The sequence below is a fragment of the Mangifera indica genome, chromosome 9, assembly GCF_011075055.1.
Source record: "Mangifera indica cultivar Alphonso chromosome 9, CATAS_Mindica_2.1, whole genome shotgun sequence".
NCBI classification, from domain to species: domain Eukaryota; kingdom Viridiplantae; phylum Streptophyta; class Magnoliopsida; order Sapindales; family Anacardiaceae; genus Mangifera; species Mangifera indica.
The window spans coordinates 13,565,944-13,588,676 of NC_058145.1; the positions used below are offsets into that span (position 1 = coordinate 13,565,944).

The following is a 22,733-nucleotide window of genomic DNA, read 5'->3' on the forward strand; positions in this document are numbered from 1 at the left end:
CATGGGAGGTTGGTGCAAACAAAACAACCCCAGTTCCAAGTGGGCAAAATTATTCTGGAATTGCTATGCCACCAACCCATTGAATGCCTCCATATCAGCTGAAAAGCTCTGCTTAATCATGGTCAAAAGACTTAATCCCACCCAAGGTTTTGCGGAAACTCAAATCTCATATATATGTTAATTTTAAAAAATTTAATTACTTATATTTTTATTAAAATTTATTGTTAAGATTAAAGATAAAAATATTGTTTAGCTAAAATTATTAAAAATTTATCATATATTTTTTTAAATTAAAAATTAATAATTTTTTCTATTCTAAATTTAAAAAGTAATTATTATTTTTTGGGTTTTATTTTTTTCTTTTTTTCTCTGATAATCATTTTTAGGCCAATCTTTCATACTAATATGCCCTTCAATCTACTAGAAGAAGATGAGCCAAAAGTCAATCAAAGATCTGTGCGACGCATATATCATTATTTATATCTTTTTTTCTTTTTAAGTTGATGGATTGCTATATCGTAAGAAAAAGAGTTAAGATTAGGAGATTTTCATAAGTTTTAAAAAAATTTTGTAAGTACGTTAAACTTTAGATTGATACACTATACTTTAATTTGAGGGTAAGTGTAAAACTTTAAAATATATAAGGTTTGCAATTTTTTTACTAGTGTTTCACAGATGTATCTATGAAACATAAAAATTATATATTTTCAATACGTTTAGTATATACGTTAAACTTTATCATTATATTAGTTGGATACAAAAAATAATAATAATAATAAGGGTTGCATTAAATTCCCAAACAACTGATTGATCAGAATAATCTGTCATTTGGTGTAACTTACTTTACTTGTAACAAACATAATTACATTGACAAAAAAAAATTAAATAAATTTTCCATTGCCCAATTCCAAATTTGCAGACCTAATTCGTTCAATTCAATTCAAAATTCTGCTGATTAATAATGGGAAATTCCAGTTCAGGACACCGTCGGAGGCACTCTCACAGCGACGAACCGCCGTCTGCACCATCTCGACCCACGCCGAACCAGTACGTCTTCGCCGCTGCGACGCCCTACCCCGCTTCGTAAACTAACCCTAATCCATATTACTACAATTACCCCTCTTTTAACCAGCCCACTCTTCCTCCTGCTCCCACTCCCTACGGTGCCTTTCATCATGTCCCTGGTGCGCATCGTCCGCCCATGATGGCGCCCTACGTCGAGCACCAGAAGGCGGTCGCGACAAGGAATGATGTTAATGTTCAGAAGGAGAGCCTCAGGGTTGAACCTGATCACGAAAATCCTGGAAAGTTGCTTGTTTCTTTCACGTTTAACGCCACTGCTCCTGGAAGGTATATATTTATTAATAAATTTATGTGAAAAAACAATGATGTCTTATCAAATATTTAATTATAAGATAACGTACCATTATTTATATATACATAATTCAGGCGTTTAATTTTAGTTATAAGACCACGAACTTATCTGATTATCCTAATGTAAACGTTATCAAAATAAAAAAACATAAGGTAAGAATGACAGAAAACGTAAATATGAATCCAACATTCTTTGCATTTTTGGCTTTAATCTTGTGCGTTGATGAATCCTACCACAATTCCCCCAGTATCTTGTGGCTTAAAGCTTAATATGAAAATAGTGAGCAATTATATATTTTTAATGTATAATTTAGATATATATATATAATGTATTATCATGTGATTGAGTGTTGTTTTATTTTTTATTTAAAATCATTCAATCACATATTGATACATCATCTATATATTTAAATTATATACAAAAAAATATGTATACAAAGTTTTATTGAAAGATAATTTTCGTATTTAATTTTTTGCGTTAGATTAATGTAGTAGTATATTTTCTTCCTTGGAATGATTTAATGAATTTGATTTGGCTTAATGCATTTCTCCTTAGCATCTGAAATATCAGGTTTTGAGATTTGCTGACAGGCATTATTTGATTGATCACTTAAACATATTTTGCAAATGTGAAATAATATGCTATTTCATGTTATAGTTGGAGCCATATTCTATCAATTATCAAGGCGCATGGAAGTATTTTTTATAAGTAATCTACTAGCCATTAGAGTTGTGGAACCTGTTCAATTTTCTTGCCTTTGACTATTGTTCTTTGACCTGCATATATTGATGCTTTATATACTTCAACTTTCTGTTGTTCTTAGATGTTGCTTTTCTGACAGTTGTTCTTTTCTTTTCTTCAACAGTATTTCGGTGATGTTTTTTGCTAAAGAAGAAGAAGACTGTTACCTGATTCCAACAAAGGCAGACCTTCTTAAACCAGTCACTGTATCTTTCCAACCAGGTCTAGGCCAAAAGTTTAGACAACCTTCCGGAACAGGGATTGACTTCTCGATGTTTGATGAAACAACATTGACTGAGGAAGGTGATACAGAAGTTTATCCTCTCATTGTGAAGGCTGAGGCTTGCCCGTCAGACCATGGCGGATCAGAAGCAAATCCATCTGGGAATTCTCAGATTACCATGGCAGTGTTCGAAAAGAGACAGAAAGCGGAATACCAAGTCAGGGTGATTAAGCAAATCTTGTGGGTGAATAAAGTGAGGTACGAGCTGCAGAAAATTTATGGAATTGGGAATACAGTTTCTGGTGAAGCTGATGAGAATGATTCCAGAAAAGATTGTGTTATATGCTTGTCAGAACCACGTGACACCACTGTCCTCCCGTGCCGACACATGGTATATATAGAAACTTATTTCTTTTTTTCCACCTTTTTTATTCCTTTTTGGTGTGATTGGAATACAAGGCAATACGCTGTTTTACTGGCTGCGTCATAGACATCAAGGCGGCAGAAAGAAAATGACTTTTTGTTAGATTACTCTCCAATAGGCTAAGTTTGCTGTGTGATAGATTGTAAATGTTCATGCCTAACTAACCTTCAAATGTCGTGGCTAAGGATCCACTTAGTTATGTGAACTGTTCTGTACTTTGTAATTTGCCCGATTGAAGAGAAGCATCCTTGCTGTTTAAGTGAATAATTAACTGTTTTCGTTAAAGTTTTTTTTAGGAAGATATGAATATGCCGAGATAGTTTATTCTATAAATGCTGGATCAAACTGATGGAGAATGCATAAAAAATCAGTTTGTGAGGTTTTAAAGCTGATCCCTTGATGTTTGTAAACCATGTGGGTCATTTCTTTACTTTTTCTTATTAAACTCCTTCCTTGTTCCTATGGATTTGTTTATAGATTTACTTGCTGATTATCTTTTGTTTTTTTACTGTTGTGTGCAGTGTATGTGCAGTGGGTGTGCCAAGGTTTTGCGGTTCCAATCAAACCGGTGTCCGATTTGTAGGCATCCGGTTGATAGGCTCTTAGAAATTAAAGTGAACAATGGACCTGATGATTGAGGACAGTGTGCTAATGCCAGAAGAATGTTGCTTTTAATTAATCTGGTTTACCAGGAGTAATGCTGTACGCAGGAGGTTTACTGTGGACTGAGGATACATAATGTCATGAGTTTAACCAGAAGGGTTTAAGCAGAATGCATTGCTTGCTTGCTGTCTATCATCTGTGATGTCCCAACAATAGCCGCTACACATATTTGTTTGAAAAGTGTTTCGGTTGTGGAGGTTTTGCTCTCATGATCTACAATTTCATTCTCTCTGTTATCCTAAACTTAAATATTAACACATTATTATGTGAACAATGCTATATGCACACAAGTTTGAGTATATCATTGAATATAAAAATGATATATTATCATATAATTATATATTATGTTATTGTTAATATATAGTTAATGATTGGCTTAACGAGTCTCAATTTCAGTTAATCTATGCTTGTGGACATAAGGTCTAGTATTAATTTATTAAATTGAGTTTATAGGCAAACATTCTTAATAATCAAGTAAAACTAGTAGCAGTGGAATGCGTTTAACTTGAAAGATGAGTAAATTTCAATCCTATTGGCATAAAATGAGTAATTTGGATTAGTGTTAGATCTGAATCAAATTGATTTGAGTTTGAAAGTAAGTTTAATTTGATTTGATTTGATTTGAATTTAAACTAACTACAAGTTAGAAGGTTCAATTCATTCAAAAATCGAATTAAATTCGAGCTAAAGAAATATCAGTTCGATTTGGGTCACAAACCAAGTAGATGAGTCGATTTAATTTGAATCTGACGTATAGTTAGATTCAAATTATATTAAATAATTATTAAACAATGTTGTTTTATCAATGAATCACAAATTCAAACTATAAATCTAAGTCACATATTCGAATAATAGATTTAACTATAAATTTGAGTTAAACTTGAATCAAATTATTTTTATTTGAATCGAACTTAAACCACCTTTAATATTAGTTCGACAATTCGAATTGAATTATTTTTTATTTAAATTGAATTTGAATTAAAGGTATTCAAGTTCAAGTTGATCTATATCCACATCTAATTTGAATCAGCTTTTGAGCCAAGTTTAATGGAAATAACCACCAAAATTAACTTTCAGTTATATCAGATTATAACTATATTTTTTAAGTAGAAAACTGTCCCTCTTTTTATTTCAGTCGAATTCAGCAAGCCAACACATGATACTCAAAATACTCTCACATCTATCATCCACGTTCATTTCCGAAAGACGACATGTCGATTGCCTGTTCGTCGTTTGTCACCATTGTAGTAGACAAGCCTGGCTTAAACTTGCAAGCTTTTAAATTTGCATTCCATACCAGAAGCATATCACTGATAGTTTCTAAGTAACCAACTCAATGGCATCTTCTGAAATCTCATATAGAGTAAACCTTTTAATGTGAAAACCAAATATTTATAAAATATTGTTTGTATGAGATTTGGTAGCATGAACTTATATTACAAATTTTATATATTATACTGAAACGTAATTCATCTTTTAGTAACTGTATGATCTTTTGTTCTTAAAAAAAAGGAAAAAAATGCTACTTTGGCACTTTGATCTTTTGTACCCAGAAATGAGGGATCAAAGTGGCTAGTGATGAGTGCAAGCTTGAAATTATTAGTAGATACAAACCAAAATATAAGTTAGTATTATATTTACTGCATCAATGTAGTTTTTGGTTGTGAAATCTTAATTTATCTGAGAATTTATTTAGTATAATGAATATGAATTTGATTATTATAACTCGAGATTTATTGGTTTAACCAATATGATTCAAATTCTCCGTTTAATAAAAAGAAGCAGAATGAAAACAAAAGAGTTTGTTTGCTTTTGAAATAAGTCATTGGCTCATTCGAAGTTAGTTTTAGCATTTACAAGTTAATAAAATATAATAAAAATTATTAATTAAAAATAAGAATTTCTCAATTTTTTTTTACTTTTAAAAGTGATAATTTATTATTTTAACTTAATTTGGAAGGAAAATAGTCATTTTCCCTGATTAATATCATAATAATATCTCTATCTGTTTAATTAAAATTAATTATTTTCCAGCATCATGTTCTACTAAATGTAGTGGCCACAATTGAAAGTTGTATTTATTATTAATGTTGCTACAATTTATTCCAATTTTGAGGGAACTTCTAATATACAAGGCGAAGGATTTTTGTCTATAAATCACATAGATTATGAGATATTATTTTTTTATAGAAACAGAATTGCAAATACATCAACCAAAATTCTTTAATATGTTGATTACCTTACAAGGTAGATGATAGGAGGCATCCGGGTTTATTGATTTTCTCAACAAAATATAAACTTGTCCAGAAGTTTCGAATCCAAAAGATACAAGTTCTTGGATAGGTAATGTGTGTCAGAACGAGAGATCTAAGAAGTGGGTTGAAAGCGTTCTGCTACTCATAATTGATTGAATACAGACGAAAAAAGGTTCTTTTTCAACAGCGGTGGCAGTAGGGTAGGGACAGTCACAGGGTTGCCACCACCTTGACCTTCTGCCAGATATTGATTGAGTGGGAATCATTTTTTCTAGCACTTTTTCTTCTTCTATCTTCTTTCCGTTCCCACTTGCCGCCTCTCACCTTTATACTTCACCCCAAGACTTACCAGGAAACTACCATTAACTCCCTGTCCCTCTCTCTCTTTTATGCTTCAAAGCTTTTCTTCTTCTTCTTTGTTTTTTTTTGGGGTTCCTGCTTCCGGGTTCTCGTTTCTTTCCCACTTTTTGTCAAAAAAATGGGAATTGGAGAGGAGAAGCCAGTGTCTGAGGACTCTCATGAGGCTGCTGCTGCAGCAACCGAAAATGTAACTGTTAGTCCAGTTTACAAGGTGCGTGCTTTATGCTTTCTTGTTTTCTGCTTATATACGTTTTGTTCGAATCCGTGCATGGAAAAGTTTCAAACGTTTGATTTTCTTTTTCTTTTATTCGGTTGCGTCTGGTTTCTAAATTCATTTAAACAATACTAATTTAAATGAACTATTTTCGCTTTCAAAATTTCAGATTAATAATGGATGAAACCAATATTTGGAATTATGAATCGCAATTTACAATAATTCAGCCTTGAACATAGTTAGAAATCACAAATCTAATATGGAAGTGGAAGGAATGAGAAATGGTTTAGAGTTCAATGAGAAATTTTGTTAATGGTTATCAACGGTATCTTATTTCTAATGCACAAAAATTTTTAAGGACCCGGATTGCCCCTGATCATCAGATAGGGGATTATACGGGACCAAGCTCCGGATGTTAACTTCAATGAATTTAAACCAGGAGTTTATGGAAATAAATTGGCAGCTTTCATTATGTCTCGACGGAGTGGGTGGTTTTGTTTAACATTGCATGGCAGATTATTGGTTATTTACAACGCTAACAAAAGTTATAGAGAAAGTTATTATATATATGAAGCAGCAAGTAATTACTTTCATCAGTTCATCTGTCGGTTGTAGGACTCTTAGTTGTTTAATAACATTTGTGTTTGACAACTTGACATTCTTTTCCTCCTTCAACAAAGTCAAGAGGAAAAGGCTAGCAGGGCTTTTGGGTATTAGAGTTCAAATATATCATTACACATACTCTTTTTTCTTTTATTCTTATATTAGACAATAAAAAGAGAATATCTTAGCACATCCCTTTGTTATGTTGCAGATTTGTTGTACTGCTTTAATTGCTTGTTTATAATTTTACATATAGTTCTCCAGATGTTTGTTCCTTATTATTATGCACTCAACACATTTTTCACTGATGTCTTATAATGATTTTTTGATCTTTTCAAATATTAGATTTTTTGCATATTGCAGTAGCCAATTGAGATCAGATGGCATGATTTTCTCTCCCTTCATAAATTAAATTTTCATAGAGGTCTATTTAGTTGGTATTAAAGGTGTTGAGAAGATTTTTAAATATTGGTTTTAGAACTTCCTTTGCTCTTTCTGTGTATCTACATATATGCACTTCATCTTTAAGCTCTAAAAATATCTGCCTTGATAAAGAAGATTGGTAGAATTTGTTGCTTGTTTCTCAAAGCTTGGAAGGATTTTAAATTAGTGAAATCAAAGGAGAAAAGTTTGGCTAGTAGTTGGGTTGATGGAAATAGTACTGTAGGGAGAAATAAATGTTTTTTCTTCTTCTTTGTTTATTTTGGGGTAGGCATGTTCTACCGCTCATATTATAATTATCAGTTCTGTTTCTCAGGTTGAAGATTCAATGGGAATAATTAAAGAAAATAGTCATTCTCAAAATTGGAAGCAAAGAAACCTCTTTTTAGAAATACCCTCAAGAACACTCGAAGACTCTTCACAAGAATCTGTCATATTAAGGATGCCCCCAACACCTAGTACCACTCCAACTCCCAAGAGGGTAAATTTCAACTTGAATCATGCGGATGCAAGAACAAGTGGTTCCCCTAGCCCTTCCTTATCCAGAGCCAAATCGTCCATAAAAGGTCTCTTACCAAAACTAAGTTTCAAGTATCGAAGTTCTAACTCAGATTTTGAGAAGGCTGCCAACCTAGCTCCAGAAGCTTCAAATATGGCACCACGGGAGAAGCCTTCCATCTCAAGGTCATTGTCACTAACAAAGGTTTTTACTCCCAGGATAAAGAAAACGTCATCGCTGCCTGCAACTCCAATCATGCATACAAACCTGGAATCCACATGCAGTGGAAATGTTGTTGATTCTCTAAATTCAAGTGTAAGTTTCCAATCATTGTATTGTAACTTGAATGTATAGATTGCATGAATTGATCCAGCTGAAACATCTTTTTGTTATTTAGAATAGTGGAGCTTAGTTACTTGTTATCATTTCTATATGTAGCGTTGACATTGACTGGGCCATCAGAACTTTATGTAGACATGAATTCTTTGTAATTAATTAGAAGTTTCCTTTCTGATTTTATTATCTTCTCTGGTTTCCATCTTGTTTGCTACAACTTTGTTGTCCTTTTTGCAGAGAAAAGAGACCCAGAAGCAGATATATCGTTCACTTTCAGTTCCTGTCAATAACAAAGAAGGGAGCATAAGGAGAATGGATTCATTTTTTCGAGTAATTCTTGCAACTCCTCAAGTAAAGGAAGGAGAGGTGGTGTCAGATATATCTCAGATAGAAGCAGGTAACTTTTCCTTGGTAATTCTGGGGTTGATTTCATTTAAATTCAATTCTGAGGAATTTTTTCAAGACAGTTTCAGATTATGTTGAAACAGCAAGTATGAAGGACATAAAACTAATAGTGCATTTATCAACATGATCATTGTAAAAACATTTGCCGGATGTAATTAATCTTAATCCTTGCCCTGGCAGGAATTGGTCTTGACTTTCCATGTAGCAGACTACGATTTTAAGCTTTAGTAATACTGAGGTCTCTGCTTCTTATTTCTAAGAACATATTAAACCATCTTATAGAATATAAAGTTATTGGCCTTTTGAATAAATTCAGGAGCAAAGTCATTTGAACAATTATTTGTATCGATGTACCTTTTAATTTCTATTTTATTTTGATTTCCCAGTTCTCTTCTCACCAGTGCAAGTTATATGCCTATTCAGCCTGGGGCTTTGCAATTGTAGTTCCCCCTCCTCCTGTAGTTTGTAGAACCTTTGACCTGTGATAACCACCAATTCCTTATCATATTCTCTTATTTGCAGAAAACAATAGTGAGGCTGATGGCGAAGACATACCTGAAGAAGAAGCCGTTTGTAGAATTTGTATGGTTGAACTGTGTGAAGGGGGTGAAACCCTCAAGATGGAATGCAGCTGCAAAGGAGAACTTGCTCTGTCACACAAAGAATGTGCCATAAAATGGTTTACCATTAAAGGTAACAAGACATGTGATGTGTGCAAGCAAGAGGTTCGGAACCTACCTGTCACTCTCTTACGAATTCAAAGCATGAGAACTCGAAATAGTGGAGCAGACGTAGGCCAGGTGGCAGATCTCAATGAATACAGGTAAATGGTTTGTTATTCTTTTATGCTTAATAAATACATCACTTGATTGCTGAAATGTTGTGGTTATAAGTTGATTTGCTGCTAATTGTCAATATGGTTGAGATCCTAGTTTTGATCATGAAGATTTGATCTCACAACTTAAGGCCACACTTAACCCACGATGGGTCCTTTTTATTTTTATCCCCTCTTCGGAGGCCTTGTCACAGTTTTGTTCTAACTAACCAAGCATCCACTGAATCATTTCAGTGACTGTTTCTCATTTTAAATGATGGAAACTAACCCAAAAATTTCATGCTGACTTGTGATTCTTCTAATACTCATGATATAGACACTTAAATAGAATCTAGCAAACTTGAGTGGCATGGGCCTCTAAATTCTTACTTTAGTCAAAACAAAGTGTCATCTAGTAGGATTCACCAGTGTTTCTGGTGATTCCCATCCATCATTTAGTAAATATTATGTCTTTCTTCTTACACCATTAAGATCAATGTTTCTTACTTTGAGTTCCATTGGTTTTGAATTCCAGTCTAACTTCTGTTAAAAAGCCACATCTCTATGTCTTCATTATTTATATACTTATGTAAAGATATATTATCATAATATGATCTTAATTACCAAGGAAAAAAATTGCATCAGATCTTATTTGTTCAAATCTTATTATCAGGGCTTGGCAGGAAGTTCCTGTGCTTGTAATTGTCAGCATGCTTGCCTATTTTTGTTTTCTCGAGCAGCTTCTGGTAAGCTATTAGCTCATGATTTAAATATGTGCATATGCCATTATATTTTCTTGGTAATATTTCTCTTGGCATGCAGGTCACAAACATGGGTATTGGTGCAATTGTAATATCCCTTCCATTTTCTTGTGTATTGGGTCTCCTCTCATCCATGGCCTCATCAACAATGGGTAGGTTTGCAAAAGAAACCAGTGATATAATATTAGATCATTGAAGATCCTGTAAAGATATTATGCGGATGCCGTGAATTGGTGAATGAGCAAAAGCACCAACTGGTGCATGGTTTTTTTTTTTTTTCCGGTTATCCAATTATGCTAGTCTAGGAATCAACCTTATCATATAATGGACAAAATCTTGCTCCCTTTGCAACTATGAACAATTAGTTATATCTCAAGTTTCTTTATTAGATTACTGTGGTAAGGATCCTGGAGATTATATCTGATATTTTCTGATTCAACCTCCTGAACTTTAATAACTAAGTCATTGAGGACTTGAGTTTCAATTAGTTTATTAAAAGTCTTTTAATTAACTAGTTGACTTTGTTCATTATTAGCAAGTTATTATTTGTATCTGATAATTTCTGATTCAACCCCTTAAACTTTGTGTAGTAAAAAGAAGGTTTGTCTGGGTCTACGCATCAATACAATTCGCCCTGGTTATTCTATTTGCTCACATATTTTATTCTTTGGTAAGAGTACCATGCTTCAGTTATTTGTTTTACTTGATGATAGAATAAACGTGATTCTCATCAGCTTGATCAATGCACCTACTCTTATGGGTCTGGTAGTTAGTTACCTGATGGGATTGGAATGGTAGGTATTAGATCTGCATCACTCAACCTGAACAAAAGAAAGGAAACCCTGTAGGTGGTTAAGTAGGATTGTTGTATAATTTCAATGGTAGATTAAAGGATTCCACAAACTTTGTCGGTCACCAATCCTATTGTCTAGTAGTTTTCAAGTACTAGCTTGTTTACATATCCCCCAGTGCCAACAGTAGGTACCTCCATTTCCTAAAAATGGTTGTCATAATTGCTAAATTATTAACTTTCTGCCTCTTGCTTTAGGATAGAACATTCAGGTTGTGGGTTGCTAATAATCAAATAACATCCAATTCTCCTTTGTAATTCCTTTTTGGTTCGGCTTTGTGCTTTACAGGTTCAGGTGCAAGCAGTTCTGTCAATTCTCCTTGCAACATTTACCAGCTTTGGAGTTGCCATGAGTGGGAGTTCTATTCTTGTTGAGTTCTTGAGATGGAGAAGAAGATGGCAAGTTCAGTCACAGCAGCAACATCATGGTTTTCAAGTGTTGGGCAGACCAGGCCAACTCCCATATTCACCACGGAGGGTTTCTCGTGATCGCCACCAGGCGGATTTAGAAAATTGAGAAACTTTCACTGGGAGTTAAACCATCGATTATTTAGTATAGCTAAACATAAAAAGGTCTGCCTTAAATTATGCTGTGTCTAAGATAAAGCATTTCTTGTTTTGTATTATAAAGCCATATATAGAATCTTGTAATGGTATGTTTTGCCTAATGATAGAAGAATCCATACTTAACCTAAACCGTTGAGTTTGCATTAAAGATTTTGAGAACCTGTGGGAACACTGTGCCAATGTTTATGATGGTGGTGTGCTTCCATCTGGTTGTGCAGGATCAACAGTAGTGGACCGCACCAGGCTTGGAATGTACAAGATTCTCAGACCTGGAAGGTAAGTATCTGATGAGTAGAGCTTACCTTTCATAACTTGAATGCCCTAGTCAAAGGAGAATAAAATAGAAGTGGGTATTTTTGGCCATGAAAACAATGAGGGTACAGTCTAGACGTTAATTCCTTGATTGAAGAGTTATACAGGTGCCTTATTTGCATACTATGATGAAGCTTTAAATGAACTTAAAACCAGCTAAAACTATAAACTAAAACGATACAATTATCACAATATTCGCCTGATTAGTGTGTAAATAGTGTTATTGTAGACTTGAACCATAATTAGTAGCTTAACCAATGGAAATGCTCTACTTGCCTTCATTAGGCTCAAAATCTATTTGTGCTTACTCCATATTTTCCCTTGTTTTTCCAGTGCAGAGGAAGAGACAGTTGCCGTCCGTGGAAGGCATTTAGAAAGAAGATTCTAAATGTACTGATAAAAAAGAAAGAATTTTTTCAGTTGGTTTTGGATGAATATATCATTCGAAATGAGAAATTGAGGTTATCATATAAGAAATAGGCCAAAGGACTTATTCCCACACAAGGTTTCCTCTTATGCCAAATTTTCATCTGTTTACTTTTCAAAAACTTAAATATTCACTTGTCTGTTAAATTTTGTTGTTACTATAAAGGGTAAAATTGTTATCTTAAAATTTTATTTAAATAAATGATAATTTATTCTCATTTTTCATCTTAGTTTTGAAAATTAACAATTTCTCTCATAACTTAATTTTAAAAAGTTATTTTTTTACCACTGTCTTTTAGGTTCCTAGGGTTTTCATATTTTAGGGTTAACATCGTCTTTCTCAAAATTCCAAACATGCATTTATACCTCTAAAAAATTCATTCCCTCTTTTTAACGACTGTTTTTCTCGATGATTCACTCCAACATATCATCAATCTTGTCGCAATCGAAACCTCCTCTCTCTCCTTATGTTTTTTTGGCATGGAAACCACTAAAAATTATGTTGAAGTGGTTGGATTGTCATGCGGACCTATGCAAATCGCATCAAATTTCTTATAATTAAAGTAAAATGAAAAATTGAGATAAATTATTATTTCTTTAAATAAAATTTTAAAATAACATTTTTATCTCTGATAATAATAATAACATTTAATAAATTAATAGATATTTAAATTTTTGAAAGAGAATAAATCCTTCTGCCTGAGAAATATAGTAACATTTATGTTCTTTGTGGTATATTTTTGGTTTAAGCAGAACAAAAATATAAGAAAGGATTTGACTAAGGTAGAAACAGCCAGTCTAATGTTGTAATTTAATCCCATGTGTTTTGCTTCTTAAGTCTACCATCCATCAGTTCCCTTCTCAACTGTTACTTTGATAATGACTCTGTGTGTACATATGAACACCTTTTTTTATTTTATTTTATCTTTTGATTTCGCTGAATAGGCCAAACGACTATTTCCCACCCAAGGTTTAGCGTTTTCTCAAAAGTCCCCCCTTTAACTATGGAAACACCAAACACCCACCCATGGCCAGTTAGATTTAACCAAACCCTAACGGTGGTAGGGGTAAAATCGTCATTTTAGCTATAATATTAAAAATAAACTAAAATAGAATCTATTTTGCCCCCCTAAACTTTAAAAACTGAAATTTTCCCCCCGCCTAAGTTTTAAAAAATGACAGTTTCACCCTAGGGTTTGGTTTTGAAATCTCCGACGACCTCTCCGGCTCCGTTGCCGACGGCCGCTCCCTCCGGAAGCAACCTCTCCTTCCGACGATCTCTTTCCTCCCATTTGGAGGTCCGATCGGCGCCCGGAGACGCCGTAGGAGACGAAGACTTCGTCGGGAAGACGAAGTTCTTCGTCTTCCCAGAAGAAGACCTCTGGGAAGACGACGGCATCGGCTTCGTCTGGGAAGACGAAGAACTTCGTCTTCCCGACGAAGTCTTCGTCTCCCACGGCGTCTCTGGGCGCCGATCGGACCTCCAAATGGGAGGAAAGAGATCGCCGGAAGGAGAGGTTGCTTCCGGAGGGAGCGGCCGTCGGCAACGGAGCCGGAGAGGTCGCCGGAGATTTCAAAACCAAACCCTAGGGTGAAACTGTCATTTTTTAAAACTTAGGCGGGGGGAAATTTTCAGTTTTTAAAGTTTAGGGGGGCAAAAGGAGATAAAATTTTCAGCCGTTAGGGTTTGGTTAAATCTAACCGGCCATGGGTGGGTGTTTGGTGTTTCCATAGTTAAAGGGGGGACTTTTAAGAAAACGCTAAACCTTGGGTGGGAAATAGTCGTTTGGCCCGCTGAATATTATTATCTACTTCTCTACTTCACAATGATGCCACGTAGTTGGGAAACGTAGACACGTTGTGTTACGCGAGTATTGTTACCAAGCGCGGTGATTTGACTTCGCTGACAAGAAATATCAGACGAATTTGTAGAATCCTTGGTAAAGAGACGCCCAAGTATAATATATTTTACAATTGATGGAGCACTAGAATGTATAGGAAAAAGTTCTGGATTCGAATTTTTGTTAAGGTTGTGAAATCCTCCAATTGTTTTCTTTCGTACAAATAAGTGATACAAGTAAAAATATTGTTAAATGTTAAGTGCTTCAAATTCTCATCGAAACAAATTATCTTTATATCGTCATACATAAAATATAAATAAAAAAAAGTATAAAAATTATAATCTCCCTATACCAAATAACCGTTGGAATATTTAGATTATTCGTCCAACAAGAAATGATTCTATTGCACCAATAGTTTCTTCTTTTGTCCAAAATCGATCGAACTTACAAAAAAATCAAAGTTTTAAAGGTAAGAAAACTTGTTTGAGATGTGTAACAGTTGTTTTATTTCTTGCATTGTTAGTTTAATAAGGAAGACCCTCATCCCACTAGTTATTCACTATTTTGAATGAATAAAAGAAAATATGATAATTCCAAATTTGTAACGACTCTCCCTTTAAAATTTAATTAAAAAACGGTTAATAAAAGTAAGTTTGGTAATATAGTATTTTTAATTTAATTCAAAATCGAATAATCTCTAAATTGATTTGATGTCTCGGTTTAGACTTTTCTCAAAATTAAAAATCTTATTTCATTCAAAATAATATCAATCCAGTTGGTAATAATATAAATAATTTTTAGTTTGAAGCTCCATTTATGATTGTTTTAAAAAAGTGATTTATTTTGTAATTTAAAAAAGGTCAAAAGACTTGTCTCCACTTAAAAAATTACTTTCTTTTGTAAATTTTTATTTATTAATTTTAAAAAATTTAAATATTTATCCATCTATTAATTTTTAGGATTATTATTAAAAAAAATTATTATTAAACAAAAATATTTAAAAAAAGATAAAATTTTATCACATTTTTTCTCTTTAATTTAAAATTTTAATAATTTCTCTTATTCAAAATTAAAAAAATGATAAATTCCATCTTAGGCTTCGATCTCTTCCAATTTAAGAAACATATCCTTCTTGTCAACCAATATTCTCTCTCTTAATCAATTTATCTCTCCCTGCTGATCTCTTCGCCGCCTCCCCCAGACTTTAAAAAACACACAGACAAGTTTAACATTTCAATTAATGGGGACACTTATTACTTAATTAATCATTTATAATTTTATATTATTTTAGGAAATAACATTAATACCCAACAAAAATCAGAGGACTAAAAATGAATTAATTTCATGGCCACACATGCATAGTTAAGTGAAGATGCTTAAAAAAAACGTGTTTGTATGTATTCACTTCCATTTAATTATTTAAAAACATTTCCAAAAAAAATATTTAGATAATATTTATGTAAATTATTGCAAAGAAATCGCACCACCAGTTCGTTGTTCCCTCTCTAGACTCTTCACTTCATTGCCTTCTTTATTTAAGGTAAATTACTACATCTCTTACTTGTTGGCTTTGTGGAATCAGGATTGCTCTGAAAAGTGTTTTTGAAAACGTTTGTTTCTGTTTTCAGATAAAATAGTTTTTAAGGTTCCAATTCATAATTACCGAGGTATTGATTTTGTAAATGTTTGTAGAATTGTTATGTGAATTGGTGTTAGGATCAGTAGCTGTTTGGTTGCTGAGAAAATTTTGGAAGTAGGACAGAAAATAGACGATAGTGACTTTTGACGACTGGACTTAAATTCTGGGCCGAGTTTTTATTTAGTTGAATTTCATTTTTGTATTTATTTCGAGCAATTCGGGGCAAATTTTGTTTTTGAGAAAGTTATGCATGCAGTTTTTGATGCTTTGCGGTGACTTGAGTGAAATAGATACTTGCAGGATGCTTAGTTTAGTGGAACTTGAATTATTATTAAAGTGTTGATCACTGGTCTTATGTATAGCTAATTGTGTTGACGTTGAATTTGTGTTTTGGAAATGTGAAGGTAGGTGTAGTATTTTGTGGAAATGGCGACTGGGACTGTGCCAGCTTCATTTTCGGGTTTGAAGAGCAGGGACTTAGGCTTCGGTTTAGCAAAAAGTATGGATTTTGTGAGAGTTTGTGATTTGAGAAAGTGCAAATCTGGCAGAAGAAGAGTCTCTGTGATAAGGAATTCAAATCCTGGTTCAGATATTGCTGAGCTTCAGCCTGCATCAGAAGGAAGTCCTTTATTAGGTGCATGCATACTGATCTGCTCTGTTGATTCTTTTGTATTTTCTGTTTGATGGCTGAGAACCTGGAGTAAAACAGGAGAAAGTAAGATTTGGAGATTTACTCTTGAAATTTCTAGTTGCATCAGTAGTGTGACAAAAGTATATTAATATGAAATCTAAGTTGTGTAATCTTTATTTTGAGAAGACATGAGTGACCCTACAGATAATGGCAGCATGAGCTCAAATTTAAATGGGAATGAGTTGTCCTTAGATGTATGTGTTGTACTTAAAAGTCATGTATATTGTTTCCAATAATGATGAATACTACTTAGTTTCTGTTTGCTTCATTATTTTGATTTAGTAGTGATATCTTAACTTAACTAAGCTTATTATTTTGTTCTGCTAGCTCTGTTTGCTTTTTGATCAACCAGGCACAGAATAAGGGTTTTGAATCATCAATTTCCACGTCTGTATCTTTCTGTCTTTATGCATGGTTTGGTATAACCTAATGAATCATTATTTGATTGTAGTTCCTAGACAAAAGTATTGTGAATCCATTCACAAAACTGTCCGAAGGAAAACAAGGACAGTGATGGTGGGAAATGTGGCTCTTGGTAGTGAGCATCCCATCAGAATTCAAACAATGACTACAACTGACACTAAGGATGTTGCTGGAACTGTTGAACAGGTTCTTTAACTTCCTTTTTTTTACATGAACAATCAGTATGTGTTGCTCTCCCTAATAACTTGGAGGTCAGAACCATGTAAATGTATCTGTCACATGTCTTGCTATGAATTCAATGACTGGCATGTCATGCTCTTCTTCTTGTGGTTATGTGGCAAACTGATGATTCATATTTAAATATCGGACGCATTACAGATTGGCTTTTTCTATGGTTACACTAATTGAAGTACCCTATAACTGAAAACAACCTGAAAACCTACTAAATCACAGAGTAGCTGCTCTGTAAATCACGAAATAGAAGATCTAGAACAGTGTTATCCTATGTCGATGATATTTTTGGAAGAATATGTTAATCTTTCGTGAAACATGACCTAATCCTCTTTTGTTAATAAAATGAATTTTTAGATATCATGGGTTTTTGTAACTTAGAGTTATCTATGTGAAACTACAAGAGGTTTAACATTCTTGTTGATGGTTATTCATAATGCTGGTATTAATACTCTTGATAGTTACATTTAACCAACTGATATGCTTATGATAGGTAATGAGAATAGCAGACAAGGGAGCAGATATTGTTCGGATAACGGTTCAGGGGAAGAAAGAAGCAGATGCTTGCTATGAGATCAAGAACTCTCTTGTGCAGAAAAAGTAAGTCTGAATTATTGTAAACATTTTCTGAAATGCCAGTTCCATATTTGATATCAACCTATCACTATTTCTGCAGTTACAATGTACCTCTGGTGGCAGATATTCATTTTGCTCCTTCTGTTGCACTGCGAGTTGCTGAATGCTTTGACAAAATTCGTGTCAACCCGGGAAATTTTGGTATGCAGTTGGTCATTCATTCAATTTTCCTTTTAGATAGTTGATCTCAACTGCTTTGAAACCAACAAGGTAATTCATTGCAGCTGATAGACGAGCTCAATTTGAGAAGCTAGAGTACACAGAAGAGGACTATCAAAAAGAGCTTGAGCATATTGAGCAGGTCACAGAACTTCACAATCAATTTATGCTTACTCTTTGCATGTCTTAGATTAAATAATGCATTTCTTTATAACAATTCCTTATTATCTAATGTTTCACCAAGTTAGATCCAAGTTTTTCTGCATAAAATGTGAGTTAGCTGAAAAGAGCAGTAAAAGGGAGTAAAGGGAATAAGTGAATGAAAGCCAAAGTTCCATGTCTATATCTAATGGATTTCTCATAAAATGCAAGTTTTGTACTAAAAGTTAGTCTGCAGATTTATAAATTATAGGATTATTTAAGTTCTGTTCTAGCATGTATGTGCCATGATACAGAGTAATGCTTGAAGTCGGATGTAGGCAAATTGATCAAGAATTATGTTTTCCTCTCCGAACTTTTTGTAAGCTGTCTTCATGTTTACAAAAAGCTTGATTTGGTCAAAATTAACACTTATTCCTTGAAGATGGGATCAATGCATTGTTAATTTGCATGCTTTCTTATCACTAAATTTACCTTTTGTCCCCTTTCAACTACACCAGGTCTTTACTCCATTAGTTGAGAAATGTAAGAAGTATGGAAGGGCAATGCGTATTGGGACAAACCATGGGAGCCTTTCAGATCGTATTATGAGCTACTATGGGGATTCTCCCAGGGGAATGGTAACCACTTTGTTTCACTTACTGCCAGACAACTTTTGTTTTTATTCTGGCTTCAACCTCAAGCACATCATACTAATTGGTGATATAAAACAGGTTGAATCTGCTTTTGAGTTTGCAAGGATTTGCAGAAAGTTGGACTACCACAACTTTGTATTTTCTATGAAAGCGAGCAACCCAGTTGTCATGGTCCAGGCATATCGTCTGCTTGTAGCTGAAATGTATGTTCATGGCTGGGATTATCCATTACACTTGGGTGTCACTGAAGCTGGAGAAGGTGAAGATGGTCGTATGAAATCTGCCATTGGCATTGGGACCCTTCTTCAGGTATGATATAATTTAAACTTCTTAGTGACTAAAATAATTAGCATTTTTAGAATTCTCATGTTATTTCGTTGTAATAGGCATTAAGAATTTAAGAGTTTACATTTAACTACCAAATGTTGTTCTTCAAACCTCCATAAAGTTATAACTGATTTGGAGTGAATTTTAAGTGATTGCAGTTTGTAAGCCAATTAGCATTGCCTTTGAAAGAAATAATTTTGGTCCATTGATTCGTATATTTGATCGTGCTTCTTTCAAAATTCTCTTTCATTGTCTATATGTTTCAAAAAGCATTACATATGCAAAGTGCCTATCATGATTATTGCAAAATTAAGGAACTGTGTTGGATATGCAGGATGGTTTGGGTGATACAATCAGGGTTTCACTTACAGAACCACCAGAGGAGGAGATAGATCCGTGCAGAAGGTTGGCCAACCTGGGTATGAGAGCTGCTGATCTTCAGCAAGGAGTGGTAGGATTTTATGATGCAGTAAATTATGTGATATTAGTTTAAATCTCATTTGATAGAAGATTTTTTTTATTACAGGTGCCATTTGAGGAAAAGAACAGACATTATTTTGATTTTCAGCGTCGACCTGGTCAACTACCAATGCAAAAGGAGGTCTGCCCTTAATTTCTGAAAAGTTGGCGCCACATTATTCCTACTTTCTACTTCTATTTTACTTTTCAAATAGAAATTGATTCTTCTTAAGTACAGGGTGAGGAGGTAGATTATAGAGGGGTTCTGCACCGTGATGGCTCAGTTCTTATGTCAGTTTCTCTGGATCAGTTGAAGGTAACAGTCTGTCAACTGCTCTTCCTATATTTTCTTTTCCCTTGTTTTTTCCAGGAGGATACTGAAAAATAAAAATAACTTTATCAACGTGTTTTCTTTTTCTTAGGCACCTGAACTACTATACAAGGCACTTGCAGCAAAACTTGTTGTTGGAATGCCATTTAAGGTTTATTCTAACTCCACATAATTCCAAGCAAAGCTTATATACATGCAAGTGTGGTGATTTTTTGACACATGTCAACTTTGTTTTAGGATCTAGCGACAGTAGACTCTATCTTGTTAAGAGAGCTTCCACCAGTTGATGATCATGATGCTGTAAGGACCCTATTTCTATATGTTGTTTACTGTAGGGAATTATATTTATGTCTTCTCTCTCTCTCTCTCTCTCTCCCGTTTTTCCCTTCATTTTCTAAATCAGTTGTGCCTGACATTGTTCCTATGTTGTTTGCTGTTTTAATTCATAACTTGATTGAAATAAGTGAAATGACTTGAAATATTCTTTGTATTTGTTACCAGCATCTGGCTCTCAAGCGGTTGATAGATATAAGTATGGGGGTTATAACTCCTTTGTCTGAGCAGCTGACAAAGCCATTGCCCAATGCCATGGCTCTGGTAAATCTAAAGGAGTTATCAACTGGTGCTTACAAGCTTTTGCCTGAAGGTGTTGCTTTCTCGCAGTTTTCTGGATATTGAATGCATTGAGAAAATCTTTTCCTTGTTTCATCCATATATCTGCTGAAATTTATGCTCATACCAATTTGATTTTTTTTTTCCTTTTCTCAGGAACACGTTTGGCTGTGTCATTACGAGGTGATGAATCCTACAACGAGTTGGAAATCCTCAAAGACATTGATGCGACTATGATTCTTCATGATTTACCCTTTACTGAAGACAAAATTAGCAGAGTGCATGCTGCAAGGAGGTAAAAATGTGCAATTATTTATTAGTTGAGGAAGTCAGGCTACAGTATTGGAATATCACTCCTGATTGGATTTTGGATAGTTTAACTGCCCACTTATTTTCAGGGATAGGGGGGAAGGGAAATTCAAACTGTGTGATTGTGCTTTTTCCCTGATCAAGGAATGTCATATTCAAGCAGAACATTGCCTTCTGATATCCCTATTTTGAATTGATTCAGATATGACCCTTGTCTTCCCTAACCAAATTACTGGCTCTTTTGGATTTCCCCATTTAGGAGGTCAAAGCTTATATGATGAATGCAAATCCTCCTTAAGTTAGCTGAGTTGTACCGAGTTGTACCTTATCATTTCATTATTTTGTATAGAATGGCATCCTTCACTGCCCTGGGCATTTATTCCCTGTGCATAATGATCCTAATTTTTCATATTGGATGCAGGCTCTTTGAATATCTGGCAGAAAATAATATAAACTTCCCTGTAATTCACCATATTCAGTTTCCAAATGGGATTCACAGGTACTGGAAATCATTACAGCTTGTTGATAAGTTGGAGGTATTGGTAAATTTGGCTTGAAATCTTGTTTCCAAAATTTCAGGGATGACTTGGTCATTGGTGCCGGAGCTAATGCAGGAGCTCTTCTAGTAGATGGACTTGGAGATGGTGTACTGTTGGAAGGCCCTGGCCAGGAATTTGATTTTCTTAGGAATACATCTTTCAACTTACTACAAGGTTGCAGAATGCGAAATACAAAGACGGTATGGAGCTCCGTTTTGAAAATAAACAGAAATTTAACACCCAAAAGCTAATGATGATATTGATTATTATTGTTGTTTTTGTAGGAGTATGTCTCATGTCCTTCATGTGGCAGAACTTTATTTGATCTTCAAGAAATAAGTGCGGAGATACGCGAGAAAACATCACACCTGCCAGGAGTTTCAGTATTTATTTAGCCCTCTGACTCTGTGTTTATATGATTTTTATTGTGATAATCAAAATCAATTGTATAATTTCTGTTCTTTCCCCTCTTTTGTCAGATTGCAATCATGGGTTGCATTGTCAATGGACCTGGGGAGATGGCTGATGCCGACTTCGGATACGTTGGTGGGTCCCCTGGAAAGATCGACTTATATGTTGGGAAGGTACTGCTGCTTTCTAGCACTAGAACTTAAATGGGTTTCATTGAAAATTATGAACTCTATGGAAACTGAACTTGATGCATGTCTAATGAAGAAAAGGTGTGTTTGTTGAGTTATCATCACATGTTGCGAGAGATCATCATACTGTTAGGTCTGAAAGACTTGCAATTTCCTGAAGCACTTGATTGCCTTAAAAACTAAAGCCAGGAGAAATGCATATACTAATGATTGTTTGGAATTTGTAATGCAGACTGTGGTGAAGCGTGGAATTGCAATGGAGCAAGCAACTGATGCGTTGATTCAGCTGATAAAAGATCACGGAAGGTGGGTTGACCCTCCAGCCGAGGAGTAATTTCAGGTGGTTCTGGTAAGTATCATAATAAAGCCGCAATTGAAGGGGGATCACCATACACATTACACACCCTGTTTCTACATTGAAATCAACATGGGGTTAAAAAAAATTACACAATAAGAACAGTACTGGGGAAATTATCCCATGAGATCAAGTATACATTAGATAACGAGGACGGTGATTTGTTCCTCAAATTTATTTACAAAATGATGTTGTAACTCTGCCCATCAATATTAAATATAGTATTTCTGATACAAGTCCCATCTAGATCAACTTACATGATGTTTTTTCGTTTGATAAATTTATTAACTAAATTATATAAATATAAAAATAAACTTCCACTTGAGTTGAAGCAGGACTGAGTTAGATTAAAAAATTATGAAGTTAATCTCAACATTTCACCGGCCCATTATTTGCTATTCCTTGGTTCTCAATGAGAGGCCCTCCATCGCAACAAGACATGACCCTTATTCACATACAAAAAGATAGGTTCGGCTAAGCCTAGTAGAGACAGCAATAGATGAGTAGGGTCATATACTT

The 22,733-nt window shown here is 34.3% G+C and overlaps 2 protein-coding genes and 1 pseudogene across 12 annotated transcripts; all 3 read left to right on the top strand.

Annotated features, from left to right (window-relative positions):
- The first annotated feature begins 771 nt into the window (after nucleotides 1-771).
- LOC123225358 lies at nucleotides 772-3,758 on the top strand (annotated as a pseudogene).
- Nucleotides 3,759-5,613: 1,855 nt separating this feature from the next.
- On the top strand, nucleotides 5,614-12,347 carry LOC123225961. 9 transcript variants are annotated; one of them, XR_006504230.1, is made up of 10 exons: nucleotides 5,618-6,252; nucleotides 7,616-8,113; nucleotides 8,372-8,531; nucleotides 9,062-9,362; nucleotides 10,027-10,099; nucleotides 10,176-10,266; nucleotides 10,705-10,784; nucleotides 11,254-11,537; nucleotides 11,750-11,807; nucleotides 12,177-12,347. XR_006504230.1 is itself a non-coding variant. In XM_044650354.1 (8 exons), the coding sequence occupies exons 2-8, from the start codon at nucleotides 7,628-7,630 to the stop codon at nucleotides 11,479-11,481; spliced, it is 1,419 nt and encodes a 472-aa protein (XP_044506289.1). In that variant the 5' UTR covers nucleotides 5,614-6,252; nucleotides 7,603-7,627; the 3' UTR covers nucleotides 11,482-11,660. The 9 variants fall into 9 exon arrangements, 5 of the variants coding, with proteins under 5 accessions (XP_044506289.1, XP_044506291.1, XP_044506287.1 ...); XR_006504232.1 differs by having other exon boundaries at nucleotides 12,182-12,347; XR_006504233.1 differs by lacking the exon at nucleotides 10,705-10,784 and having other exon boundaries at nucleotides 5,617-6,252.
- A 3,151-nt stretch (nucleotides 12,348-15,498) lies between these two features.
- Nucleotides 15,499-22,450, top strand: LOC123226009 (4-hydroxy-3-methylbut-2-en-1-yl diphosphate synthase (ferredoxin), chloroplastic). Of its 3 annotated transcripts, none has more exons than XM_044650427.1 (20): nucleotides 15,499-15,650; nucleotides 16,154-16,383; nucleotides 16,892-17,049; nucleotides 17,588-17,694; nucleotides 17,771-17,871; nucleotides 17,955-18,031; nucleotides 18,549-18,668; nucleotides 18,762-18,992; nucleotides 19,345-19,461; nucleotides 19,537-19,611; nucleotides 19,708-19,785; nucleotides 19,892-19,951; nucleotides 20,038-20,100; nucleotides 20,302-20,446; nucleotides 20,569-20,707; nucleotides 21,143-21,220; nucleotides 21,301-21,460; nucleotides 21,545-21,643; nucleotides 21,740-21,844; nucleotides 22,092-22,450. In XM_044650427.1, exons 2-20 carry the CDS (start codon nucleotides 16,176-16,178, stop codon nucleotides 22,191-22,193), a joined length of 2,223 nt encoding a protein of 740 aa, XP_044506362.1. In that variant the 5' UTR covers nucleotides 15,499-15,650; nucleotides 16,154-16,175; the 3' UTR covers nucleotides 22,194-22,450. The 3 variants fall into 3 exon arrangements, with proteins under 3 accessions (XP_044506362.1, XP_044506363.1, XP_044506364.1); XM_044650428.1 differs by lacking the exon at nucleotides 15,499-15,650 and adding an exon at nucleotides 15,670-15,777; XM_044650429.1 differs by lacking the exons at nucleotides 15,499-15,650; nucleotides 16,892-17,049 and having other exon boundaries at nucleotides 16,248-16,383.
- Nucleotides 22,451-22,733: the final 283 nt, after the last annotated feature.

What these genes read in the sequence shown, in the direction of transcription:
- LOC123225961 (XM_044650352.1), top strand. Translation starts at nt 6,160, where the DNA reads ATGGGAATTGGAGAGGAGAAGCCAGTGTCTGAGGACTCTCATGAGGCT. An exon ending in CTGTTAGTCCAGTTTACAAG is followed by an intron (nt 6,253 to 7,615) that starts GTGCGTGCTTTA and finishes TCTGTTTCTCAG; the next exon opens with GTTGAAGATTCAATGGGAAT. An exon ending in GTTTTCTCGAGCAGCTTCTG is followed by an intron (nt 10,100 to 10,175) that starts GTAAGCTATTAG and finishes CTTGGCATGCAG; the next exon opens with GTCACAAACATGGGTATTGG.
- LOC123226009 (XM_044650427.1), top strand. Translation starts at nt 16,176, where the DNA reads ATGGCGACTGGGACTGTGCCAGCTTCATTTTCGGGTTTGAAGAGCAGG. An exon ending in TGTCAACCCGGGAAATTTTG is followed by an intron (nt 17,872 to 17,954) that starts GTATGCAGTTGG and finishes AATTCATTGCAG; the next exon opens with CTGATAGACGAGCTCAATTT. An exon ending in AACTACCAATGCAAAAGGAG is followed by an intron (nt 19,612 to 19,707) that starts GTCTGCCCTTAA and finishes TCTTAAGTACAG; the next exon opens with GGTGAGGAGGTAGATTATAG.